Here is a 27,315-nt window from a genome sequence, read left to right on the forward strand (position 1 = left end):
CGGAATCACTCCCCCACCCGCAGCATCCAGGAAGAGGATGCAGAGCGGAGGAATCTGTTCCCCAGGGCCTTGGCGAGCACCCACCTTCCTCCTGCCCAGGGGCTGCCCACTAGCTGCTGGAGGGCCTCTTAGAAGCACTTACTGTCCAGCCTTAGCAGTCTACTCCGGCCAATGGGAACACCGCTGGCCGCTTTCCCCCATGAGGCTTTGAGAAGCAGAAAACAGGGTGTGAGAGCAAGGAAGGGACTGGCCAGCCTGTGGCCGGGTAGGAGGGGCCGGGGAGAGGCTCCCCAGGCACCCTGGGTCTTGCCATCTGCCAGGCCAAGTGTCTGCCACCCCCCCCCCACTGCAGCCCTGACATGGCCCATCACCCCTCCCCAGGCTTTGGCCCTGCCAGTTCCCTCTGCCTGGAAGCCCCCTGCCCATGTCCCTGTGCTCCAGAAAGTCCCTGCTGTCCTTGCCCCAGCCCAGCCTGCACCTCTGTCTGCCAGGCACAGGTTTCGTGCCCACGACGTGTGCCCACACCGGGGCAGCTGTGATTCATCTCCATTCCCCCGCAGCATCTAGAAGGGCTCCCGACACAGGAAAGGTGCTGGCTGGCGTTAGTGCCGTGGACCCAGCCGCAGTGTCCTCATCAGTGAAATGGGGGTGCTGTGCTTTGCCCACACCTACAGAGGGGCCGGGGAGGGGTCGGCTCTGCCCCCTGCCCAGACAGGCTCCTTTCCTAGAGAACTTGCCTCCTGCAGCCTGGCGGCCACCAGCTCCAAGTGCTTGCGCCAGGGAGCCTGAGCCTGAGCCTTGACAAGCTCCAATCTGCTGTGCAGCCTTCCACCCGTCCCGGCCTCCCTGGGCCTCACACTGTTCACCTCTGAAGTGGGGACACAGATGCCAGCCCTGCCTCCCCTCAAGCAGCCACTGGAACCAACATGAGTGTGGTCTCCAGTGGGACAAGGCTCAGACTGGGGTCACTGAGCCACAGGGCACAGCGTCCAGGTCCCCACTTCCTTTCTTCCCTCCAGTGTTACCTGCAGGCCCACTCTACTCAGCCTCTAAGAGCAGGGGAGAGCAGGGTCCCCAAAGCGGCCTGGAGACACATTGGATGGTCAGGGCGCTTGGGTGGGAGTTCGGAGGGGAGACCCCGGCCGTCCCCCCACTTCCCGGGGCTGCAGGCAACCAGGCAGATGCAGCCCAGCGGAGCCAGTGCAGGATGCAAGCGGCGGGGATGCAAAGCCCCTCCCCGCGGCGGTGCCCCCGCCCCTACCTCTGGCCCACGTCGCTGCCCACGGAGCCCCCGCCGCGGGCCGGCAGCAGAGGGCTGAGCCCGTGCGGCTCCTCGGGAGCCGAGGCGCCGGCCGGGGCCCCCCCTGGGCCCCCTTTGCCCTCGGACGGCGAGCGCGGCAGCTTGGCCCGCGCCATCCTGCGGGAGCGCGCGGCGGCGGCGGCGAGAGGCGGGGGCGGCGCCGGGCGCTACCATCTCGGCACCGCCTCGCGCCCTCCCCGCGTTGCCGCCGCAGTGGAACGGCCAGGGGGAGGGATAGGGGAGCGGGTGCTGGAAAGCTGAGGGGAGGCGGCCGCTTCCCCCACCACGCGCCGCCGCTGGCAGGGAATGCCCAGGCTTATAGCCTTCCCCACCCTGAGAGGCCCCCAGCGCAAAGGACGCCCCATGCAGGAGGGGGTCTCAGCGCCCCGCGGCTGCTAGGGGCTGCCTTGTAACGGAAGTAGTAGTAATAATCCTAATGACGGGAGGAGTGGCGCGGTGACAGCTGGTGGCTCTTGGCCATTCACCTCCGCATTGGTGCTGGGCCATGTGCCCAACTCACACCGCGTGCGGGCCCTGGGCGTCCAGGTGCTGCTCAGAATCCCTGCTCAGAGCCCACCTGCCCGCCCCTGCCCGGCTGCCTGCCCAGGTTGGGAAACTGCTGTTTGTCCTCTCTCCTGCAGGCACTCAGGGCCCCGTCCCCTATCCCCTCCCCTCAAAGCTATCAGGGAGTCCACATGGACATTCCTTTATCCATGCCCATAAGCCAGGCTCGGCTCAGTGTCGGGCACGCGATCCCAGCCGTGGGGGAAGCAGCTGTTTGGTGGAATGCTGGTCTGCCAGACAGTGGCAGGCACTGAACGGCTCACTGAACACGGACACCCGGAGGCAGTGCAGATTTCTGTCCCTTTTGCGAGGTGGGGAAGCCGAGGCCCTGAGGGAAGAAGTGGCTTTCCCAGGAGACCCAGACAGTTAGGAGAGGAGCAAGGACTCCCTCCACCACTGCTGATGGAGCTTCGTTTCTCTCTGCTGCATTATTTTCTGCCCAGCTCCTTCCATTTTACAGACAAGGCCCGAGGCCGGGAGGGTAACTAACGGCCAGGTAACAGGTGTTGGTGCTGGGAGGACTGGCTCCTGGTCTGCCTGCCCTGGAGCCCAGCTGGGAGAAGACGACTCAAGGAGTCACAGCTGTCCTCAACAGCCGCCAGGGGCTTCAAGCCCTCCTGACTCGCCGGACCGGAAGCTCAGCCTGCACGGCCTGTTTCTTCACCCCACTTGTGACCCACCAGCCACCAGGGAGGGCCTGGCACTTACGAAGGTTTGTGGGAGGAAGGTGGGCCTCAGAACACCCAGCCCCTGCCTAGCCCCTCCCCAGACATCGCTGGGCTATTGGTGGTCTCGGCAAACACACGCGCATTTCCCTGACCGAGGTTCATGACCTGTATGTGCCCGAGAGACGAGGTGTTTGCCCCTGCCTGCCCTGGGCAGAGGGGGCAGGCAGGTGGCGTCCACTCCTCACCCTTCCTGTGACGACACAGGGCAGCAACTGCAAAGAATGAGAGCTGGCAGTGTCTCGAGCTGCTGGTGCAGAGACATACCCTGTGAGAGGCTGAGACACAGAGCGAGCAGGACCACAGGCACGGGCAGTGCCCTGCACAGCCCAGGGGTGCCGCCCACCCACAGGGCAACGCGGAGGCCATCCATGTGTCTGTCAACGCACAGGAGGTGCAGGGAGCTACAAGAGGGTGTCTCAGGCTGCTGGACCCCTGGGGACCTGCCCGGGCTTCACAAAGAGAACACGGTGCTTGTGTGCTTGGAGCAATGGCAGCAAACCACAGCCATCTCAGGGGGCTCAGGGTGGCAGACGGGTCACATCCATCCACTGGAAGGCTCAGACCCGGGCTCGCCCACCACAAGTGCAGGTGTCTTTTCCGTTCCTGGCTGAGTGCTGTCTGTCCTCAGGTACCAATGGCGTCTAAGGGCCAGGGTCAGAGTCACGTGACAAGCAGGATGCCCAACATTTTGTATGGAGAGATGTGGTGAGAACTGCCGTGACGTGTATGGAAAGACCACCAGCCAACTGCCAGCATTGGTTACAGCTGAGTGGGGTGGGGCGGCCTTTTCAGCTGGGGGCTGCTCCATTTATGAAAGGTTTGATTCACTTTTAAAACGATCATCCGCTTTTGTCATAGAAAGTCGAGTATTTCCTGTGTGGGGAGGACAGACAGCCCCCCTGCAGCGGTCTTGGGGCACTGTGAGAAGTGTCTCTCTGGTGGGGGGGCCGAGGCCCCCAAGTGTCCCAGCACTGCCCACTCCGCAGAACTAAGGCAACCTGGAGCACTGCGGCAGTGGGGGGTGGGGCAGATAGAAAGACCACTGACCTTTTCTCAAGCACTTAAGCCTCCTGTAAACACAGCTTCCTTCTTAGAGCACAGCAGCCCTGTGGGGCGGGAGGGGTGGTCATTTTGCCTCCTCTATGCAGAGTGGGACTGCCAGCTGAGCCAAGGAGTGGACAGGCGTCCAAGGTGTGTTTGAAGGGGAAACTAGCCAAGCTTCCTGCAGGACTGGATGGGAACGGGTACATCAGGGTGAGGAAATGGGTGGTGGTGACACCCTGAGATTGAGATGGGGACGGGAGGTACAAACAGGGGGTCGGTTACATTCTCAAAGTGCCCACCAGACAATGCTAGTGATTACAGGGAACGTCACAGCCCTGAAAGGAAGGAGGTCCTGATACCCGCTACCACGTGGATGGACCCTGAGGACACTGTGCTCAGTGAAACGAGCCAGTCCCAGAAGGACAAACCCTGCAGGACCCCCTCACAGGAGGTCCCCAGAGGAGTCAGATTCAGACAGGAAGTAGATGGGGGGCCGGGGCGAGGCGAGGGGAGGGGAGTGAGTGTTTAATGGGGACAGAGTGTCAGTTTGGGGAGACAAGAAAGTCTGGAGATGACGGAGGGGGTGGCCACACAATGTGTGACTGCACCTAATGCCACTGAGGTGGCACCGAAACGTGGCTGAGATGGTCAGTGTTATGTGTGTCTTACCACAATGAAAACACAACAGGAAGAAAGGGTACTGAATGTAGCTGGAAGGGCCCCTATGACCCAGATAGGGACAACTGAGCATCAGCGGGGTCGTCACTAAAATATGGTGTATGTGTTCCCTCCAGCTACGTAACAGATTACCAGGAACTGAGTAGCTTAAAAACAACACAAATTTATTATCTTCCAGTCCTGGAGATGAGAGACCTAAAATCTATTAAGTGTGGGTGGGGGCTCCTCCTGGAGGTGTCTGCCTGCCCTGGCTGGGCCCCTTCCTCCATCACTCCTACCTCTGCTTCCGTTCTCACTTCTGACTCCAGCCCTCCGGCGACTACAGGGGCCCCACCAAGATGGCCTCCCCATCTCAGGACCCTTCATCACATCTGCAAAGTTCCTCCTGCCACCTAACATAACATATCCAGAGGTCCCAGGGTTAGGACACGGACATCTTTGGGGGGCACCGTTCAGCCCCCCACCCATGGTGTAACTCCACGGGTCAATACAGGACACCCAGCAGAGGAATCCAGGGAAAAACTGCCCGCAGTGGTTCCTGTTCGAGGCTGCGTCACTTTTAAAGCTGGCGAGTAAAGAGAAAGGCAGCGTGGGGCGTGTTTTCCAGCTTTCCAGCAGGAATTGCATTGTGGGTACATGCTAGCGCTCCTGCTAGAGGGTACAGCTGATACTCACACCGGGACACAGAACAGCAAAGGCGGCCCGCGGGGCTCAGTGAGGACCTTCCGTGGGGGCTGGGACTGATGTGCACATGGTGACGGGTCACTTGAGGTGACAAGTGGGGAGCATAACGGCCCCATGGAAGGGTTGGGCTGTCATCGCTAACCCAGGGTGTCCATCTGGCCATCTCTAATGGAGGGACAACCAGGACATGAGGCCACACGGAGGCCAGTGGCACTTAAAATGCTCTCTTGCCTAAATCATTCAGGCTTGGCCCACCAGGCCTTCAGGCCCCACATCTGGTTGACAAGGATTACTGGAGGCAGAGGAAAAAGGGAACGGCCTCTGAGAGGCAGGCGGACACGTGGAGACGGCGGGACGGTCGGCAGGTCCCAGGCCTGGTGCGTTCGCTTTCTCTGCTGCGTAACAAACCTCCACATCTTCGCAGCTTAAAGCCGCACTGTGCTCTCTCTCAGCGCTGCTGAGCTTGGCTTTCAGTGGGCAGCTCGGGGCTCCCAGCTGGAGCTCTGGGACAACTCGGCTCCATGCTCATCTGTCACTGGCAGGTCCTGGTAGCTGCAGCACTGAGGGCCCCGTTTTCTGCTGGCTGTCAGTGGCTCAGTTCCTAAAGGTCGCCCTCATTCCTCGGCACGTGGCTCCTCCATCTGTTAGGCCAGCAATGGCATCGCAAAACCCCTGGGCCTCGAGTCTTCCGCTTCCAGCCAGAGAACTGGCTCTGCCTCCAAAGGGCTCCTGAATTTAGACTGAGCCCACAGGGGCAAGCTCCTTTGGATAACTCAAAATCAACTGATTGGTCACCTTAATTGTACTGCAAAGTCCCTTTTGCTATGTGTATAAACTTCCTGGGGCTGCTGTAACAAAGCACCACAGACGCCCAGGCGGCTTAAACAGCACACATTTATCGTCCCACATCCTGCAGGCCAGAGGTCCAGGGCAGGGCTGGTTATCCTGAGGCCGTGAGGGGTCGGCCCCAGGCCTTTCTCCTCGGCTTGAACTGAATGTCTCCCCTCTGGAAGTCTATCTCCAAATTTCCCACTTTTTCGACAGCAGTCATACTGGATTAAGGCCACCCTAATGACCTCTGTTCACTTAATTACCTGTACAATAAGTCCACGTTCCGAGGTGCTGGGGTTAGCGGCTCAACAGGCGAATTTTGGAGGGATGCAGTCCGGCCCCAACACGGTAGAACGCACCATAATCCTGGGTGACATCTCACTGTCCTGGGGATCAGGGTGGAGGTCTCAGGGGTCATCCCAGAGTAGAAGAGGTTTGTGAATCCTACTTGCAGGACACAACACCATTTTCCTGCCCTGAACAAGCATGATGGACATGCTGGTGGCCACGGGCAATGTCTGCCCCAAGCCAGGTCTATGCTCCCCACCCCCCGGTACTACCAGCCCTGGCTCCCCAGACCCAGACTCCTCACTCACTCACCTGCAGGCTCTCGAATCACCTGGCATCACATGGGGCTCCCTGAGTTCTGGTGAGGACACTTTGTCTCCTCCTGCCCCCTCCTGTGAAGGGCGTGAGTCTTGGGAGATGCCCCATAATCGCCACTCGAAATCTGTGCTTCCTGTGGGAGGCTTACTTCCCACTAAGTGGTAGGGTGGGGGCCGGCCTGGCCACTAGCTGGGGGTGGGCAGGGCCTCCTGACCTTGAGGTTCATTGGTCTGCTTTCTACCCCAGATGGAAATGAGGTGATCACTGTGATGGCATTTAGGGCACCCCAGGACAATCTTCCTACCTCCAAATCCGTAACCTGATCACGTCTGCAAAGTCTGCCATATAAGGTCACATCCCCAGGTTCCATGGGTTAGGACTGGACATCTTTGCAGGGCCGACATCCAGCCAACCTGAGAAGGGTCCTGGACCCTGCCTGGCTGTCCTCAGCCTGGGCTAATCCTGACACCTCCCCACGATGCACCCCATTTCCTGCCCAGAGGATCCAGAGGGACGAGAGAGGGCTGGTGTGTGGAGTGCTGGCCCTACACAAGGGGGGCTGCCAGGGCGCTGGTGCCACAGGCCCCCAAGGGCGTTACAGCCAGGCACGGGTGGAGTCCTTGGCCACCCTCCCCTCTGGAAGGGGACAGCGGGCTCATGGGGTCCCTCTGACTGGGCCCTGGTGAATGACTCTGGATGGGTCCTCTAGAACAGCAGCAAAACTGGCAAAGAAGAGGGTGGGGAGAGAGGCACACAAGAGTGAGCCTCTAGTCAGCTAGGTGGGGGTGGGGCCAGGCAGGCTCAGCAGGTCTGAGGCTCCCCGGTTGGGGGGGAGGGGCGGATGGGGGTGGGCGGGCGGATGTTTCTCCTTCCAGAGGTGACCTCAGTTTGCCCTGTCAAAACACCTGAGGTGGCCACTTGCTGAAGGGCCCACCGAGGGGGTGAGGAGAAAGGGGGCCCAGGACTCGAACCCCAACGAGCCTGGGGCTGAGGGTGCAGCCAGAAGGGACCGAGACACAGCAGGGCTGGCCAGGGCCCCTCCAGGCTGGGGAGCTGCCCACCACAGAGCCATGGAGAGGAGCTGGGGGCATCCACGTGTAACCCTCAGCCTCCCCCTGCATGGCCTGCACCTGGCCGAGCCCGCAGCCCAGCCCAAATACCTTCCCAGCTGCTCCTGCCCCCCCCACACTCCTGCAGGCCTTTGCCTCACCCCTTGCCACCCTTGGGGGGCTCACAGGGAGCGTCCCCACTGGAGCCGTGCTCCTTGGGTCTCCTGCCTGGGCTCTTGAGGGGTCAAGGTCATGAAGGGTGCAGGCACCCCGCCCCGCCCCGTGGTGTGACCCTTCCAGGCTGTCACCATTGTTCCCTGGCTGGGGGCGGCAACACTGCTCCCCTCTCCTGCTCCCACAGCCAGAGGGAGGGGGTCTCTTCTCCAACATTTCCGCTTTGGAGCACATTTTCAATCAATTGAGGACCTGCCCAGGAAGACAGCCCAGCAAAAGGACAGGCCATATTATTCACAGGCTGTCCACCCTCGGCTGCCTGAGGGTCCCACCTGACAAGGGCAGACACCACCCTGCAGGCCCAAGCTGGAATCTTCCGTAGTGACCAGAGGAGGAGGCAGGCGCCAGATCACTAGGGCTCCGGCTTGTTGGGGTTGCCCTGCCACCACACTTATACCCTGTAATGGGGGGCTGTCAGTGTCCTGGGGCTGCCATAACAACGTACCTCGAACAGAACCTTAAAACAGCAGCAATTCATTCTCTCAGTTCTGACGCCAGAATTCAGAAATCCAGGTGTGGGCTGGGCCTGGCTGCCTCCAGGGGCTCTAGGGGCGGGTCCTGCCTGCCTCTCCCAGCACCTGGGGGCCCCATCCCTCCCCACTCTGTCTGTGTCCTCTCCCCTTCTTATAACAACACCGCCATGGGAGTTAATGCCCACCCTGCTCCAGGGTCAACTCATCTGCATCATTACCTTAATAACACCTGCAAAGTCTCTACTTCCAAATAAGGTCACATCCAGAAGTTCCAGGTGGACATGACTTTCTTGGGGAGACACAATTCATAGCACAACAGACTCCCTCCTCCTGAAGTTCCCCCAATTAGCTGTGTGACCCTGCACAGCTCCCTTTCCTGTGGGACTAGCCTCCACCCACCAGGTACCTCAGCCAGTCTGGAGAGGGGATGGGGAGCTTGAAGCAGGCTCCCTCTCCAGGGGTCCTGGGACACTCTGGATGCTTAAGGACTAAAATCAAAGCACTGCTGAATCCCAGGAAGGCTTGCCTGCCATCTCCTTTGGTGTCAATTTCACTTCACCAGCCTCCTTCGGACCAAATGTCGTGTCCCCCAAATTCACATGTTGAGACCCTACCCCCAGGAGGTGGGGCCTTGAGAGGTGACTAGGGTCAGATGACCTCACAGGGTGGGGCCCCCTGATGGGATTAGTGCCCTCACTGCATCTCTCTGTGTCCCCCACCCCAACCTTGTGAGGACACAGTCGGGGGGCATCTGTAAAGCAGGAGAGCCCCCAAGGCCCCCACCATTCTGGCACCCTGATGGAGACGTCCAGTCTCCAGACTGACACACGGTGTGTGCTGTTTAAGCTGCCATCGGTGTGCTTGTTACGCGGCTCGAGCCGACTGGGACGCCTGAGCACCATCACCCTCCCATCTCATTCCCAACAGCCCATCTGATGCAGGACGCCCCCTTTCAGTCTAAGTGGTGGGCCACAGGGGCTCCAGGAGTGAGTGGGAATCGCAATCTGAAACCGACGTCATTCGTGGTTTTCGTGACACTGGAGGGTGCTGGCCACCCCCTCACTGGACATGCGGGTCTGCTTCCCACTAACTCAGGGGATTTAATTTTGAGTCATGAACACGAGACCTCGGGAGGCAGGCTTAGAGGCAGAGGGGTGCCCCAGGACACACAAGCCCCGGGGCGGTGAGGCACGGCTCCTGGGGGACGTACACTTCGCCATCTCAGGGTCCCCGGACCCAGACAGCCACTGGACGCACGACACAGATCTTACTCCCTCTCACCGTACGCATACAGCACACAGAATCAGCCAGAACCTAGCACCAACCCCAGGATTTCCCTTGATTCAATCATGTGGGCAGAGGAAGGGCGAGTCCCAGGGACACAGGGACACGAGGGGGCAGCCTGGTGATATTGGGCCTGGCTCCTGGGGTCCACGTGCCAGCACCCTTGCCACCGTCATGTGTAGTTTAAAGCTTGGAACTATGGACATGGGGACACTACACAGGCTGGGAGGATGAGGGTGCATCCGGAGACGGACACAAGGACCCTGGGCGTCAGGTCCGAGGGAGCTGAGGTGGACGTGGGATTGAGGCCTGGGTGAGCTGGGGCCCATCGGAGAGGAGGGTGTGAGGGAGGGCAGCTGGCGGGGGGGGGGGGGGGGGCGACTGAGAGCAGGCAGAGGCGCCCAGGAGAGCCCTGGGACCTGGGGCCTGAACAGCCAGGTGGCTGCTCTGGGCTGGGGAGGGGCTCAAGGAGTGACAAGGGCTTGGGCTTTAGACGGGTGCACTCCTGGGTGCCAGCGACATGACCCCCCTTCCCTCACCCAGGGCACCACCAAGTACTTCTCTGCATGGAAGCAATGGTGGCAGGAGACCCCCAAACTTGCCTGGGCCCCAGCAGCCTGGGCCACGGCCAATTCCCTGGCTGGCCTGGTCCTCGTCTTGTGGCTGCACGTTTGCGATGGACACGGCCCCAGCAAGGGTGGGGTGAGGAGAAGGGCCTGGAGCGGGGCTGGGATCCCACCTCACCCCACTCTCACTATGGCTCGGGAGCCACCAGCCCAGCCCAGCCCAATTAGTCACCTGTGCGGAGCAGAAGGAGGCCTAAGCTCCGCCACCCTGTGCGGGCAGGACCCAGGGGACAGGGCCAGCAGAGGGGCCGGAGCAGTGGGGCTTGGCCCGCTCCAGTGTCAGTGTGGGGCTGCTGCCCAGCTCAGCAATGTTGAGTTACTAACAACTACAGGTGAGCGGTTCAGAGCACCGGCTGTTCCCCGAGACCCCACGTCCTCCAGGGGGCCTTTGCCCCACAGGGAGAGCCTGGAACCCAGGGACAGCCTGCCTGATCCACTTCTGCAGCTGCGGACAGGGGCAAGCCCGCAGCCAAGACCCCAGCCTGTCTGGCTGTCAACAGCCCTGCTGGGCAGGGCCAGGTCTGTCCTCACGGCTGCCCCCACGCCCCCAGCAACTCGGGCTGCCTGTCCTCCCCCTCTGGCTTGTTGTGTGAAACAATATTTGGCATTGCTCAACTCCATCCTCTGTTGTCACAGGAGCTCAGGGAAACAGCAAAGGGGACATTTTGGGGTGGTGTCAGACCCCCTGGTCTCAGTGTCCTTCCTGCAACCCCCCAGCACTCCCCAGAGCCTGAAGCCCCTAGATGCTTCTCACTGCCTGGGCCTCCTGGGAGGCACGGGAGTGAGGGGAGGGCACAGACCCTGACATCACCCCCCACTGTGGCTTTGGGGACCCCCTGGGCTGTGTCCCATCAGGCAGGCAGGTGTGGGAAGCAGCTGGCCCTGGGCATGCAGGCCAGGAGGTGGCACCTGGCAGGCTCTTTCTCACCTGTGGCTCCTGACCCCAGCCTTCCGGTCATTCTACCCTTGTGGGGGCCAAGCCCGTGGTGTGGCAGCCCCCAGCTGAGCCAGGGGGGGTGCTGAAACTGCATGCCCATGTTATAGACCAGGGGCTGGGCGATGGGACACTTATAGTGACCAAGCACCCATCTGCAAAACCCTTTCCCACCCACTCTGTTGCTGCCTCATCACAGCCACCCTTTGTGGAGCAGGGGCTGTCTTCGCCCCCTACAGAAAGGCTCACAGCCTGGCTGGGGTCTGCAGCCCCTGAGCAGTGGAGGAGGCCCTGACCCCCAAGTCTGTACCCAGGACCAGGTGCCAGCGCCCTGGTCTCCAGGCTCACTGCAGGGCCAGCGCTGACAGGAGGGGCCAGTGCTTCCCTCAGCAACTTGGCTCCTGGGCGAAGGGGAGGTGAGCTGCCCGCAAAGGGGCAGGGGGCCCAGAGCCCCAGGCCTTGGGACCCAGCTGTACTTCTGTGAGCCTTGCTCTCCAGGAGCTCAGCTGCCTAGGAAGGTGTGGGCGCTCTGGCTCTGCAACCCCTCCCGGAGAGGCCGCACAGCAGTGTAGCCTCCTCTACCCACGGGGGCCGAGCCCCTCCTGCCCCCAAAGGCCACCTGTGTGAGGCTGTGGTGACTCATAGCTGTGGCTTTATTTCCTGGGAGAGCAGGAAGCCCATAGCCCTGCCTCCCACACACAGCCTGCAGGAAGCTGGAGGTGGCAGCACCCCCACTCACCCCACAGAGCCTGCCCTGGGGGGTGTGAGCAGGGGTGTGGAGAACAGGGAGGAGGGAGAGGATTCTGGGGCAGGAATCCGGGAGAAGGCTGTGTGGGGGCAGGTCAGCCTGTGCTGGAGGTGGGTTCCCCACCGCTGCTCCCCACAGTGAGAAGGAGGCCAAGCTCAGCTGTCTCTGACCCTAGATGCCCCTCAGCATGGGCTTCGTCCAGGCTGCCGGCCCACCCCTCTGCAGCCCAGGCCCCATTCCAGCACCCCCGAGCTCTGTGGGACCATCCCTGGGGTATATCTACACCCATGTGAGACCCTGAGCACCTGCTGAATGTGCCCAAGGCATGCGGGGTGGTGGTGGGGGGAGGGCAGGTCTTCTGTGCCTCAAACTTCCCCGGACCTCTGGCCACCCCAGACCCAGACCATGCTCGCAGTCCCTCGTGCCCAGGGGAACGTTCTCACCACATCTCCCTACACTCAGAGGAGTCTTGACAGGCAGGGAGAAGCCTGCTCCCTCCCCCCCGCCACACACACACAATGGGAATCAGCGATGGGGCAGGGACCCAGGCACTGAAGATGAGGTGGGGTGCTGAGGGAGGGCAGGGACGTGGAGGCTCTGCGTGCCTATGTCACAGGCACGGGGGGGGGGGGGGGCTCCTATCGCTGCCCCTCCCCTCCCTGAGGCTGGGGTGTCAGCTCAAAGCCCAGCTGGAGCCTCTACAGGTGTGTCCTTATGGATGAGGACTCAGGTGACCTCAGGACTCTCCAGGTGCCCTGTCCTGGTTTCCTGCACTGCCTGCCCCGATGACACCTGAGAGAACAGCCTGAGAACACAGGGGTTCATGAGGGGCCAGCCCAGACTGTCCAGCCCTGCCGCCGATGCCACAACCACCACCTTTGGGCAAAGAAGGTTTGAGAAAAGAGAAACACTCGTGATGGGACTCCCTGTGCAGCTAGTGGGAGAGGCCCCCACCAGGCCCCATGGTCCCTGCAAGACCCCACGCACCCCTTGAGGCCCCACAATCCCCTCTAGGCCTTCTGACCCCTTGCAGGCCCCCACCTCACTCCTCAAGGCCCCCACCCCAAGGTTGGCCATTGCTGCTGTGCAACCCGCAATGGTTTCTCAGTCACTCCAATTACATCAGCCACAGTCACTGGCATTTATTGAGGCACCCGGATGCCGTGGGCCTACGCGGGGAGGCAGCCGCCGTTCTCTGCGCGGCACAACGCTCTCTGGGGCTGCTGCATTCAAGAACCATGTTTAGTGGAGTGGGCACCAAGGGAGCGGGTGCTGACTTAGCAAGATGCTGAGCGCATGACCCAGGGAAGCCCCCAGCTACATACACCCTGCCAGGACTGGCCTGACCACCTTCGCCTCTGCCCATGCAGGCAGTCAAAATAAACTCTGACCTGGGACATGTGTTCTCGGGTGGATTTATTTATTACTATAGCACTCAGTCCAAGAAGATGAAACAACATCGCAATTAGAAAGCCTCTTGCTGGACTCGAAGCCCTTGATTCTAAGCGGTGAAGACGCTGGGCGCAAGCTCTCTTCCTGACCTACTTGGGGAATGCGACTGACCGAGTCCTGTGAGGTCTGGCAGCACACTCCGTCTCCAGCAGCAGAGCGATTTGCAGCCCCTCCCCACAGCTTGAGCAGATCCCTGTCAGCAGGTCCTCACTCACGGTCTGACCTTGCTCACTGACATGTTTTCCCAGCTGCAGTGTCAGCCGTGGATTATTCTGAGCGCTCAATCTGCATCCTGACACCTTTCAACCCCTTGTACCCTATGCACAACTCCAACAACTGGCCTGTGGGGGGAACTGCAGATTTGCTCACCCAGCCCAGGGTGCAGGCAGCGCCCCGGCCCCGGCCCCAACGCACTGTGAGGAAAGCAGAACTCTTGGGATCCCAAGCCCACAGACTCCAGCCCAGCAGGAGTCCTTGGCACTCTCCTTCCCTGGCAGGCGTCAAAGCGCCTCCCCTGAGGCCACAGCGCTAAAGTGCTGGGTGTTTACCAAGACAGCTATCTGAGGAAAAGGCAGAACAAAGCAACATTTCTCCCAGCTTCCTGTCAGGCACTCAGCGCAGGAATTATTCCCAAAGGCTCATTCTGGGGTCCTTTACCGGAAGACTCAAGTACATTTTGCTTGTTTCCGCCCAGGAGAATTTAAGGTGACCGGCGTGAGCTTGAAAGACACGATCCCTCAATTAATAATAAATGACCACAGCCAGAGTCTGGAGGGCACCAGCCCTCCGCCAAATTGTGGGGCTCCGCCACCGGGGCGCTTCCGACCCTGGCTTGTCCTAAAGTCAGCAGAGCTGCCAGCGGTGCTGGGAGGCCAGGCCTGGAGTCGGTCTCTGGGGAGACGCTCTGGCACAAAGCATCCTGTCCCATCCTTCAGGCCCCCACCCCCATCCGAAACTTCTGTCCCGGAAGCCAGAAAAAGTTGAAGGGCTCGGCCGGCCTTCAGCACCGCGGACAGCTCCACGCGCGGACCCCCCCCACACTTCCCTCCCCTCTCCCCCCTCCCGCCCCCGCCCTACCTGTCGTCGTTCTGGAATGATTGGTCGCCAAGCAGCAGGTCCCGGAAACGGTACCGCGGCGGCAAGGGCAGCACCTCCGACTCCAGGTCGCTCATCTTGAGGCCAGCGGTGTTCAGGAGCACGCCGTCCCCGCGGCCGCCGTCCCCGGCGCCGGGCTGCCTGCGGGGACACGCCAGCGCTCCCTCAGCCCGCACCGCCCCCTCGCTCGGCCGCCCGGCGCACACCCCGGCCCACCCCGCGCAGCCCCCGGCTGATCTTGCGCCGACCCCCGCCTCCGCCCGGCGTGCTCACCGGGCGCAGACCCCCGCCCGCGCGCTCACCCTGCGCAGCCCCGGGCTGATGCCTCGCCGACCCCCGCCTCCGCGCCCCCCCCCCGCCCCCGCCCACCCGTGCGATCACCTGGCGCAGACCAGTCTCGCATTCTCAGCCCTCCTACCCCAGTCGCTCTGCCCCGTCAGCGAAGCAGCGCACCCCTGCAGCCGCCATGCCCACCGCACCTGCCCGCCTCACTCGGAGGCGCCTCCGGGACTTGCAAAGTTTGTCATCACCAACTCAGGTGCAGGCGCTCACACCACCCCTGGGCCCCCACCGCGGCGATGCAAGCCTTTCTGGCTCCCCCACACAGCCTTTGCCAAGGCTGGCTGACCACACAGCCTTCCTCAGGGTCCAGGACACCCACCACGGCCCCCAGAGACCTCCTCTCAGACCCTCAGGCTGCTGGGGGTTGGTCGTGACCAGGAAACTGAAAAGACCCTTGTCTGGCGCCTCCCTGGGCCACACAGCTCAGATAGGATGAGGACATGGCAGGCGGTGTCTGTGGGGGAGGGTTGGACCCTTCTGGGCCCTGAGCTGCCCTTGTCAGCATCATGACTGTAGGAGCACGGAGACCCCTGCCCCAATCACATGAGTTAAGGAGCCCCTGGAGGTGTGGGGCAGGGAGAGGGGCCAGGCTGGGAGGTCCTTGGTGATCTGCAGCCTTTGGGGGTTCAAAAATTGGTCTTCTGGGCCTCCGCACCCTTCTTGCCCCCTCCCCACATAAGTGAGGTTTGGCTAGTTACATAGCGGGTGTGGGCAGGGGGTAGAGTCACCACCAGGCTACTGGGGCAGCAACCCCAAGGTCCTCGGAACATCAGAACCAGGACCTCTCTGCCCTCCAAACCAGAGGACAGCTAGACACCCCCCCCCCAGCCCCATCACAGCACGGTGGCATTTGACCCAGCAGAGCAACCACATGCCCCCATTAACAGGATGCCGTGGGGACACATCACAGAACAGGTGGGCACATGGAGGCTCGTGCTGTTGGCACGAGTGGGACACTCAGGTCAGACCTCAGCGCTCCTGGCCCCAACCAACCCTGGACTGGTCCTCTAGCATCCCCTGTCCAGGTGAGCCCAGCGCCCCCCCCCACCCCCCCAGTGCTGCCCCTGAGACAGCCCCAGCCGGTGCTTGTGAGGGGAAGCAGGAATTCTCCCCCTGCAGCCTCCGCCCGCTGGGCTCAGCCTCGCCCTCACCTGGCTCCTCTAGGAGCCAAGACCCCCCAGGAGGGCAGCTGACTCTTCAGTGTGGGTGACTCAAGAGGGGGTCTCCTGGGCCCCTTCTAGTGGCTCCAGGGAGGCAGAACAAGCTTGGGGGAACGGGGCTGCCCACCCTGTCTGGCCTGTCCCCTTAAGGCTGCATGGCTGGCGGGAGGGCAGCAGGACAGAGGAGCTGGCTTGGCCTCCTGGCAGGTGCGGGAGTCTGCTGACCACACTCAGCACCTGTGCTGGAAAATGGAGGGCAGGCTGTACCCAGAGCGGGAGTGAAGGCCACTCACCTGGAACTCAAGGTGCACGTAGACAGACAGGTGCTGGGAACCCTCCTCTCTCTCCTCAAGCCAAGAAGGGTGGGCACATGCCCTGAGCACCCCTTCAGGGCCCGGCCCACGTCCCTGGCCCCCCGGACGAGCAGCTCGCATGTGTCAGCACCCCCATCCCACAGCCGTTGGGAGCTGCTTAAGGACCGTCTTAGGCCAAAGCTGTTTTCCCAGGTCACTGGTTCAACCCTGAGGATCTGGCAACATTTGAAAAATAACATTTTCCTAATTGCATCAGCACTGCATGTTTTTCCTCAGTCACAAGCTGGCTGGGCCGCGGGGAGCCTCACGGCCAGAGGAACGGGCTGTGTTCTCTCGGTTTTGCCCCTTTCTTGCTGAAAACCCCTTCAGTGGCAGAACCCCAAGAACCCCCCGGCCCCCCAGGCATGGCTATCGTCCCCATTTTGAGCTACTTGGGTTCTCTCCTGGCCTCAAGGCCCAGACTTGGTAGGGCCTGTAGACGAGCTCGGAGGGAGGGCCTCTTGTTAGCTTGACGGGGACACGGGGAAGGAAGGGCAGCAGGAGTCTGGAGGCCCGTCCCCTCCTGAACGTGGTCTGGGGACGGTGACAAGTGTACACTGCCCCTCTGCCCTCACGGTGTGGCTGTGACACTGGACATTCAAGTGAGCTCAGGGTGGTGAGCTGAGCTCCTGGCACCCTGCCTCGTCCCCCAGCAGAGCCCACATCCACGCGAGCCTGTTTGCAGTGCTGGTCGATGACCAGGGGCCCTGGGGTCTCCTGGAAAGGTGCCCGTTGTGGGAGGGATGTGATCAGCTGCTCGCCTGGTCACCGGGGTCTGGTTGAGGCCTCTCCCCGGGCCCAGAGGCCTGCATCACTCAGAGCTGTTGGGCACTCGGGAGTCAGGGGGAGGGGTCGGTCCTTGAAGAAGCTGAGATGGTCTCGGGGGCGTGAGAACATGGTCCTGGCACAACCGCCTGGACACAGGGGTCGCCTCACAGTCTATGCCTCCTCCTCTCCCATCCCATTCGCTCCTCCCTACGTTACTCTAGGGGGCCCCGGAGGAAGTCTGGGGCCCCAACACCACGCCCGTTATCTCATCCTCTGTGTGATGGCTGCACCAAAGGACTGCCTATTTCTGCGAGGACTCTGTGCTTTGGTGGCTTGGGAAGGCGCCCACCTCCCTAGCCCTCATGCTTCTTCAGGACAAGGCGTAGAGCCTGATCTGTGGGACTTGCCGTTCCCCGGAGTCAGGGGACAGCTAAGTGCCCCTCCCAGGCCAGGCCAGGGAGCCCCTGCCCCCTGGGGACTTTCAGAGCCAGTCGGCATAAAGGCGCAAACCTGCCAGGCCCAGGGAGCAGCTGAGGGTCCTGAGGACCTGAGTGTGGCCTTGTCCTGCCCTATCAGTCCCTGCTGGGTGGCCCTGGGGAAGTCACTTCACCTCTCTGAGCCCATAAATGAATATCCTGATGCCACGGACCCTTACGGGCAGATGGTAGAGGTGGGAGGAAGCAGTTCCAGGTGCTCAGTGTAGTGCCTGGCATATGAAGGCTCAAGTTTTTAATTGGGGCTGGTCAGCCAGCCGTTTGGCCGAGTTCTGGTGGACAAAGGCCCTGATCCTGAGCACCAGCTCCCCACGATGCCCTCTGCAGGTCAGTGGGAGGACCCTCTGGGGAGCTCAGATTCGGTGCCATCGAGGGATCCAGCCAGCGAGGCCCAGATGAGAGAGGCGGGGCACATGCGGGCACTCACGACAGGCAGCCCGCCTCAGCAGCCTGCGCACTCGCAACTTGGCCCGCCAACCCCACGGGATGGAGAGCCTCAGTAGGAGTGCCAGCTGCATGCCAGGTGCCACAGGCCACTGAAGGGCGGTGTACAAAGCCAGGACTCTCTAATGCGATGAACACCTGGGGTCAGAGCCCAGGGAGCTCCACCGAGCTCCTGCAGCTTAGGACGAGGCCCACTGGGTTGGGAGCTGGGCAGCCCGACACTGAAGCCATGCTGCCGGCAGGTGGCAGGGGGCCGCTCTGCGCCCAGCACTTCTGCTTCTCTGTCCCTCCCACATCTGCCCCCTTGGTGGTCAAGCAGTCAGTCAGCAGGACTGAAGGGAGGGAGATGGGTCAGAACCTGCTTCTCTGGCCCAAGGCCCCAGGCCTGATGGTTTACAGGTCAGGTTCTGCTGCCTCATTCAAGCCGCTGCAAAGCACAAAACAAACAGAAGCTACTCTGTTCATTGGGAAGGCCGGCCGAAGTCGGATGTGGATAGCCGGCAGGCCCCCTTATGGCTCCAAGTGCAAAAACCCTAAGGCAGCTGCTGGTAGATGGAACGTGGCAGTGTATTAAAAAACAATGCACCGCCAAAGGTGAACAGGGTTTGTTCTAGAAAAAATGCAACACACTTCACAACACTAAGAAATTACAGGAGGGCGGCCGAATGGCTCAGTTGGTTAGAGTGTGAGCTCTGAGCAACAGGGTTGCCGGTTCGATCACCACATAGGTGAGTGAGCTGCGCCCTCCACAACCAGATTGAAGACAGTGAGCTGCCGCTGAGCTTTCAGAGGGGCGGCCGGATGGCTGTTGATTAGAGTGTGAGCTCTCAACAACAAGGTTGCTAGTTCATTTCCTGCATGGGATGGTGGGCTGCACTCCCTGCAACTAAAGATTGAAAACAGCGACTGGACTTGGAGCTGAGCTGCGCCCTCCACAACTAGACTGAAGGACAACGACTTGACTTGGAGCTGATGGGCCCTGGGAAAAACATACTGTTCCCCTTCCCCAATAAAATCTTTTAAAAAGAAAAAAGAAAGAAGAAAAATCCCCAGGATCACATTAGCATATACAGAAAAATGACTTAAGATTCAAAATCCACTAATAAATTACAGAGGGAAATAGTCTTAATCTGACGAACGACAAAAGGAACTGACCAGAAATCTAGGCAAATGTCACAGCCACGGTGAAACTGGAGGCATTTCCACTAAGTCGGGGGTGAAGGTCTGCCCAGGATGGGTGCGCATTCCAGCCTGGACACTGACAAAAGAGTAGTGAGCCCAAGAAAGGGACAAAATGCTGTTTGCAGCCGGTATAATCATTTACCTGGGAAACCTGAGAGAATCCACTGAAAAACGATCAGAACACATGAGTGCCTGTGCCAACATGGCCAAACCATCAGGACAAACGTGACACGGCCAGGCCTCAGAGTGTCGCTCAGAACAGCAGCAAGAGCAGGAAGCCAGCAGCAAGCAACTAACTGGAGGCAGAGCCTTGCTCCCAATGGCTGCAGACAGGCGAGCAAGTTAACCAGCACCCATCAACACACATGGCCATTTTCTCAGAACCTGACAAATTAATCCCAAAATTCATACCGAAGAATAAATGTGCATGAATAGCCAAGACGGATATGAGGAAAAAACAGAGTAGGGACGGGCCCTGCCAGCTGAGGGGACTGACTTGTAGCCACAGCACTAGAAACCCTGGGCTGCAGCACAGGATGGGCGCACAGAAGGGGCATTAAGGACTGAGAAGAGGGCGGTGTGGGAATGAGAGCAACTCTACCATCCAAGGGCTGACTCGATGTCCTAGCAGTGGGGACAGGAAATGGAGACACAGAGAGGTGAGGTGACTCACCTAACCTCAGCAAGGCCAGCGCTGGGACCAGGCATCCCAGTGGCTCAGACCCACCATGGCCCCAAACTGGGGAACAGACAGGGGGAGAATACAGAGAAATATGCTTAGTGTCGAGAAGGCCCCTTATTTAATCCACGAAACCAGAATGCGTAGAGGAACAGTTTTATCGATGTCCGTGTCAGAACAAGAGGCTTCTGTTTAAGTAAAGACACGTCAAGAAAAGGAAGGAGCGGCGATGAGGTGTTTGCAACGGCAGTCACGTTGCAGCCACTGCAGGAACGCCCGCCAGTCGTGAGGGAAACGCGGCAAAGGACAGGCAAGCAACAGCGGCTCAAAGGAAGAGAGAAGGAAGGACTAAGGCATCAACTACACAGACCTTCTGCCTCATTGTCAACGGGCAGCAGGGTCCCGGTCACAAACACGCAGGGCAGGGAGTGTGCAGAGCCGAGTGGTCATGAACATGCAGGGCAGGGACTGTGCACGCCAGTCTTGTGCTTGTGTCCATGAGTGACAGCACTGGAGCCGAGAGCCACGTACCTGCCGTGACATTACAGCAGCTCTTTGATGCCGGCCCTCTACCCAGGATGCCCGACAGTACACAAGGCGTCCTGGGAACAGACCCCGCCACAGCTGCCTGGATGTCCACTGGCTTGGGACAACGTGGTGCTATGAGCCCACCCACCCCAGTGTCATCTGGCTGCAGCGTAGGCGTGTCCCTGCCCATCCCTGGGTGGGCCCTGGGGAGGAGGGGCTGCTTCTCAGCCTGGCCATGTGACATCCTGGGAGAAGGTTCCTTCCCCTCTAGATTGCTTGTCACGTTCAGACTGACCTTTCAGGAGCCGGAGTGTGAGTGAGGGCCACCCCCTTTGGCTGAGGGACTTGGTCCCTCTCCTAAGATGCATTTTTCCATCGTTCACACTCAGATCAAAATTTCCAAGGAGCCTGGAGCTGCGTTTGACAGAGGAACTGGGGGCGGAGGTGTGCGTGCATGTGTGTGGGCGTGCGTGTGCATGCAGGCGTATGTGTGGATATGTGCACGCACATGTATGTGCATGTGTGTACAGGTGTGCATGCGGGTATAATGCATGGATCTGTGCACACGTGTAGTGACATGTGCACGCACACATGCATATGCATGTATGTGCACACGTGTGTGCACAGCTCACATATCCCTGCCGTGACCTGGACAGTCCTGCGGACACTGCAGTGTCACCCGCGTGGGGGCAGTTGAGCGCTGGGCTCAGTGCCCAGGCAAGGGGAAAGCTGCCAAACGTCTCTGCTGATCACAAGACAGCAAGTGAAGCATTTCCTTCGCACAATAAAAGCCCGTAGCTGGGGGAGGGCATCTCTGGGGGGCCCACTCTCTCCTGGGGAAGGGGCTTGGCCGCTCACCGCCACCTCAAGAGAAGATGCGTCACATTCTAAGTAGAAGCTCAGACACATCGCTGAGCTGAATTCAAACTGAAGCGTCATCAAAACTGACGCTTCTAGCAGCTTCTGTATGCACTAAGCAAGCCCAGAGGACAGGGAGGAAGGGCCCTGCAGCAGCAGTGTGGACACAGGGGTGGGGGGGACCATCACCACCCTGGCCTTCCCCGAGCTCACAGGTCTGCCCCCACGGACACACGGCGAGGCAGACACCTACCACCCACCTGGCCACCTGCCCGGTCCAGCCTCTCCAGAGAGTCCCTGCTGAACACCTGTGTCACATGCACCATGCCCGGGCCATTCAGTGTCTGGGGGAGTCCAGTCCAGATCGCAGGGCCCAGCAATCACCCCCAGGTGCCTGAGACCCTTGTCCGGTCTGGTCCGCAGGCTGCATCCCATCCTCTGGCTGAAGCAGCCTGGACACATGGTGGCTGCTCAGAGGGACCCAGGGACCACACACAGACCTGGGCCGAGCTGCTGGGGCAGTGCTGACCCAAATCGGGAACTGGTGTGCAGGGGCGGGGGCTGCCCCCAGAGCTTGAGGCGGGGACATGGTGCCCCCTCTGCTACAGCAGGGTGTGGAGGCTACACCTGGAGAAGGAGGGCGCCCTTCAGCCCCATTTCCACGGCTGCAGGCGGCACCACCACACCCCTGCTCAGCCCCAGAGTCACACGAGGTCCCTGGGTCCCTGTGCTGGCCATGCCAAGTAGCTCCAAGTGCTGGCACAGCCTGCAGAGGTGCTCCAGGCTTCTGTGGAAACTGAGGCCCGAGGGGGGACACCATCGTGCTTACACACACCTTATACCTTGCAGGACCCTTAGGACTTGTGCCCCAGCGTCCCAGAGAACCCGACTGCCTGGGTGGCTTCCTGGTCCTTCGTCCTCCAGGCTCACCTCTCCCCCTGCACCCTAGGGGCTCCCATGTCGGCCACGTGGGATGGAATTCTGCACTTGCCCCACACCCAGGGCCTCTATCGCTGACTTGAGACTCAGCTCTTCCTGACACCAGATGCAGCCAAGAGGCGCCAGCAGGGGCCTCTGGCCCAGCATCCAGGGTCTCTGCAAAGATCTCTGAAGGCTCACATGGGGCCTGTCCCATGAAGGGGTGGGGCCTGTTCTGGGGGGAGGGGCTGCACCTGCAGTCCAGGCCATGGTGGCCTAAGGGACCCACGAGGGCTCCATGCCAAGCTGCTGGCCTCTCCAGAGCCCTGAGCCCGCGCTCACCTGGAGATGTCACAGCTGGTACAAGACCCCCAGCTGTGGCTCGGGTCTCCACCTGGGCAGTCAGGAGAATGGAGTCACCTGGCTGGACAGGGGAGACGTCCTTCGGACCTCGCTAGCCCCACAATACATAGCATCACGGTGCTCAACGCAGCTCAGGGACGACCCCCTCAGGCCACCAGGTCCCCCGGGTCCTTGCCTGCTGGTCCGTGCCATAAAACTCATCCCCTCCCTCCTTTCTCTTGTGCAGTCATCACAGATGCCACGCATGGACGCTGAGCACGACCTGCTATCCGCCCCCGGCTTCCTGCCGACCTTGAGAGGAGAAACATGGTTTCATGCTTTTTCATGCTCTGTTCAATGGATGACAGATCGCTCAAACTGTTTGGCAGGAGTGGAGCTGAAGGAGGGACGAGCTAGGGCCACCTGCCCGCACAGAGCACCCCTGCAGGGATCGCCCCCTGCCACAGGCACTGGTCAGGTCCCAGCCACACCACCCTCCTGGGTTCCCAGGGCCTCTGGGCTCTCTCCACTGGCCGGGAAGCGGTAGCTGCCCTTCCAAGGCAGAAGCACTGGACCAAGAGACCAGTGCCACTGAGGTCCCCTCATGGAGCCTGTGGTCTGGGCACTGTCATCAGGCCCAGCAGCGTCACAAGCCAGCGAGGGCTGTTGCCAGGCAAGCCTGTGTGAAGCTGTGGCTGAAGGTTGGCTGGCCTGTCCTCTGCCTCTGCGCCTCACTGCCCTAAACAGAACAGGCCAGCCACAGCCAGAGCGACTGCACAGGGAACCTGTGAACAACTCACCCCCTATCCCTGTGGGAGGTCCCAACGACAGAGCAGACCTCTTGGGAGAGGACTTCCCGGGCCCCTGGCCCTGCCTCCATCCCCTGCAAATGTTTTCAACTTGCTGGCATCCAATTTGGGCCTCACATCCCAGGGCTAGGCCCCTGGCTCACGGCCGAGTTCCATACTGGGAAGAGGTTTAGGGTGGACATGGATGCCTCACCCCCACTCACAGCCTGGAGAGTTCCCAGGACACCTTTAAATGTCCACGTAACCAACACCCATCTCGGGACTCCACCCAGAGGCTCCCATGCACGTCCAGTGCTCCCCACCCCAGCCCCAGGCAAAGGCAGCACCGGGTCTCCCACCTGGAAAGCACAAGGGTACACACATGCACACACACACTCAACTATGTGTGTTTGGGGCCGAGGTCCGTGGACAAAAGTGTGTGCACACTCCCCACCCATCAGCACCTTCTCCCACGAGGACTGGGACATGCATGCGAGTACTCCCATGGCAGAGAAACCCCGGCGTGTGTGACACAAGCACAGAAGCGCCATGTCCCCAAGGTCGGGCGCACCTGGGGCACTGGCTGCAAACCACCAAATCCTCTGGGGGGGCGGGGGTGCGAAGGAGAAAACTCAGGGGAAACCCTCCCAGGAAAGGGATGATCTCGGCTGCACCAGACGGTCCTAAGTAACATCAGGGGTTAATCAGACACAGACACCTGGACAGGCTGGGACACCCACGTGGCTGGTGACCAGGCCTGTACACTCGGAACGTGCAGCAGACCTGGGCATGAGGACACAGGTGACACCAAAACCTGAACTCAAACAGAAGCAGAGTTCTGAGCGGGTACTCACCTCTGCCCGTCTGAGACGGCTGCTGCTGTAGGTACCCCCGGCCAAAGGCAGACCCCTGAGTTCCCTCCAGCCTCTCAGACCAGGAAGCTGACCCTCCTGCCGGCCATCCAGGGCTGGGCTGAACCTCAGGCCCTGTGAACCTTTCCTATGGAGCCCAGGCCACTTCCTGCCACTCTGCAGGCACCACTCCCTAATGGGACCTCCGGCCAGGCAAATACCCTGGCAGGATGCCAGTCCCTGATTTCTGCACCCTCTGCCATCAGGGCCCAGAGGCTCCCACGCTGGCCCAGGGGCTGTTGGGAACTAGCAGTTCTGGGAAAGGCCAGGTCAGAGCTCTGATGGGAAAGCCATTGGGCAGGACGTTACACTGGTGGGCCCTGGGGCAGCCGGGACCTCCTCATGGTCCTCTACCCAACAGCTGTCACCTCCAGGACAGAGGCATCTGGACCTGGGGAAGGAGCCCAGCAAGAAGGGAAGTGCCTGGTGACCTCGGCATGGGGTCCACACAGGGCCAAGCACCAGGGCAGACTCCCAGGACCCCCACCGCCTGGCCTCACAGCTCGGAGGCTGGCCCCCACCTGGGTAGAGCGGGACAGACACTGGGGTTGAGGTGGGGTTTCCCCCCAGCACCCGCAGCCGGAAACACAGCGCTGTGACTAACACCATCCAGGACAGAGACCAGCTCAAGATGCAAGGAGGAAGCAAAGCCAGGCCACAGGACCCCGGGGCCAACCCGCTGTGAAGCCTGGTGCAGGCGGCTGCCCGCAGATCTCCCCCCACCCAGACCTGCATGTGGCCAAGAAGGGTCTTCCCTCTCCTGCTGAAGCCCACCTCCCTGAGGGCCACCAGCCTGACCTCAGCTGCTCCCATCCAGCCCAGCCAGGCTCTACTCCCCCACCCAGCCTGGCCTTTCCTGGGGGGAGGGGAGTCCTCACTCAGCCTGGCCTTTCCTGGGGGGAGGGAAGTCCTCACCCAGCCTGACCTTCCCTGGGGGGGTCCTCACCCAGCCTGACCTCTGTGGGGAGGGTCCTCACCCAGCCTGACCTGTCCTGGGGGGAGGTTCCTCTCCCAGACTGACCTTCCCTGGGGGGGTCCTCACCCAGCCTGACCTTGGCCCTGGCATCCACTCCAGACATGCCTGCAGCATGACAATAGATCTGGAAAGAGAGGCCAGCCTCGACTAGTGGGGAGGAGGCTGTCCTCGGCAGGCAGGAGGCAAGCCAGGGAGATGGAGCTGTCTGGGCGCACTGACCCACCGGGCCCAGACCCTGGGGACACAGAGCTCCCGCCTCATCTGGAGGTCAGCAGGCAGGTGGACTTGGAGATGGAAAACCAGGAAGGGAGACACCTGTCCGAGAAGGAAGATGGGCAGAGGGCCAGCCTCTGCACAGATGTGGGCATGAGCCCTCTCAGGGTCACTCTGTGCCTGGTGGACATGACCTGGTTGACCCCTCAGAGTGGCCCGAGGTTCACGCTACACTCACTTCATGGGGTGAAGTCTGCTTCCCAGAGACACCACAGTGACGGCCAGCGCTCAGAGCACACGCTCCTCCCCCAAGCTGAGCCCCCAGCGCCCCCACGGGGGCCAGGCCAGGGCTGTCTCTGTGGAGGAAACAGCCTGACCTTTGACACGTGACTAGAAACCTGCCCCCCTGAGCCTGGTTCCACACCAGAAACGCCCCTTAAAGACCATCCACTCCACCCCTCCTCACTTTACATACTGGGTGACCAAGTCCCACAAAAGAAATCAGCAGCAGCAGAACCTGGCCTCAAACCCAAGCCCCCCACCTTCCAGGCGCGCTTGTCCACTCATCTCTGGCCCCAGACTCAACCGTGCAGGACCCCGAGGACAGGGCTCCTCCCAGCCACCTGGAAGCCCTTGTCAGTTGACCCTCTCCTCACATGGACGGGCAAGTGGAGACCCGGGAAAGAGAAGTGACCAGCTGAAAATCACAAGTGGCTGGAGCCCAGGGCTCCCGCCCTTCACCTGACAGCACCCCACACGTGCACCCCAATCAGGGCTCTTACTAGGAAGAGAGGCCCTCAAACACTCACTTCTGTGTGGGTACTCATGCCCCACTTGGGCACAGTGCTGCCACACCCAAGCAGGAGCACCCCAAATGGGCCCGTCCTCCAGGCTCCACCCAGTGGGGACTGGAGGGCTCAAGCAGCACCCGGCCCCTATGGTATGCCTGGCGCCCAGCTTCCCTGTTTTGGGGGCTGCACCTCCAAGTACGCAGGAGACAGCTCAGCCCTGCGTCTAAAAATGGCCTTGCTCGGGCCACCTGTGCTTTAAGGGCACACAGATGAGCACCACCGGCCATCGGTTGAGCACTGGAGCGAGTGCCCGCCGCCTCGCCCGGACAGGGTCCTGAGGGGCGCCCGTTTCCCACGGTGGTCTGGGGATGGAGCTCGCGGTCCTGGGGGAGTGGATGGTCCTGGAAATGGGGATCTTGGGCATGTGGGGCCCTGGCGGTGGGAGGGTCCTGGGGGACTGGCGCTAGCCCAGACTGAAGTCCCTCCGCGTGCGGAAGGGCGCAGCCGACTGTACCTGGTGGCGCATCGGCCGTCATCGAACACGAAGGTCCGGTTGGTGTGGCCCCCGCCCCGCGCCCTGGCCCGCGCCCCACTGTAGACGCCTCCCGGGTTGCGCACCCCGTCCGGGAGGGGCATGCGGGCCGGCGGCAGCTAGGACCCAGAGCCGAGGGAGAAGCGAGTCGGGAGCGACAGGAGACTTCTTCCCTCGCTTAGTCCTGAAATACTTTTCTATCTCCGCTTAAGGACGCAAAGAAAAACGTGTTCTGTCTAGGATCAGGTTCGGGCGTCTGTGCCTGCGCGCCCCCTGCCGGCCGCGCCTGGAACCGCGGCAGCGAAGGGAGGGGCTGGGGTCCGCCGGCGTCCCTACCCGGATCTGCCCCGATCGCGGCGCTGGGAGCCTTCCGACCTGGAGGAACTGGAGGGGGCTCTTTAGTGGCTAGAAAACCTCAAGCGCGCCAGGGCCATGCGCCCTTAGGGGTTGGGCTCGGTGGTGGGAGGGGACTCGGTCCCACAAGAGCCTCCGAAGGGGCTGGTAGACTCCGGGACATTTGTATTTAAAGCGCACAAGCAATGGTGACGGCACCAGGCTGCTTGGTCCTGCCTGTCTCTGAGCTGATGGGCAGAGCAGCAGCTCCACCACCCCATCCACCTACCCGCCCAGAACACTGGTCAGTCCTGTAGAAACCTGCATCAAGACCCGGCAGTCGTAGGCACCACACCTGGGAGACCCAGTTGGG

General features: G+C 61.2%; 1 protein-coding gene across 12 annotated transcripts in view; it reads right to left on the reverse strand.

The window, feature by feature from the left end:
* Positions 1-26,809, reverse strand: part of KCNT1 (potassium sodium-activated channel subfamily T member 1) — a 63,889-nt gene extending 37,080 nt beyond the window's left edge. For 5 of the 12 annotated variants that reach the window (XR_012496012.1, XM_074331376.1, XM_074331378.1 and 2 more), the window contains exons 1-2: positions 16,126-16,400; positions 14,313-14,471 (exon numbers count right to left, since the gene is read on the reverse strand). Coding sequence is in view for 9 of the 12 variants with exons in the window: in XM_074331376.1 (XP_074187477.1) it covers positions 14,313-14,471; positions 16,126-16,385 (419 nt within the window). In the remaining 3 variants the exon portion in view is untranslated. Of the gene's footprint in view, positions 1-142; positions 206-1,261; positions 1,456-14,312; positions 14,472-16,125; positions 16,401-25,524; positions 25,545-26,591 lie in introns of those variants that run through there. The other 7 variants (XM_074331383.1, XM_074331381.1, XM_074331379.1 and 4 more) reach the window with 6 other exon arrangements.
* Positions 26,810-27,315: the final 506 nt, after the last annotated feature.

Source organism: Rhinolophus sinicus, linkage group LG04 (assembly GCF_036562045.2).
Source record: "Rhinolophus sinicus isolate RSC01 linkage group LG04, ASM3656204v1, whole genome shotgun sequence".
Lineage (NCBI taxonomy): Eukaryota > Metazoa > Chordata > Mammalia > Chiroptera > Rhinolophidae > Rhinolophus > Rhinolophus sinicus.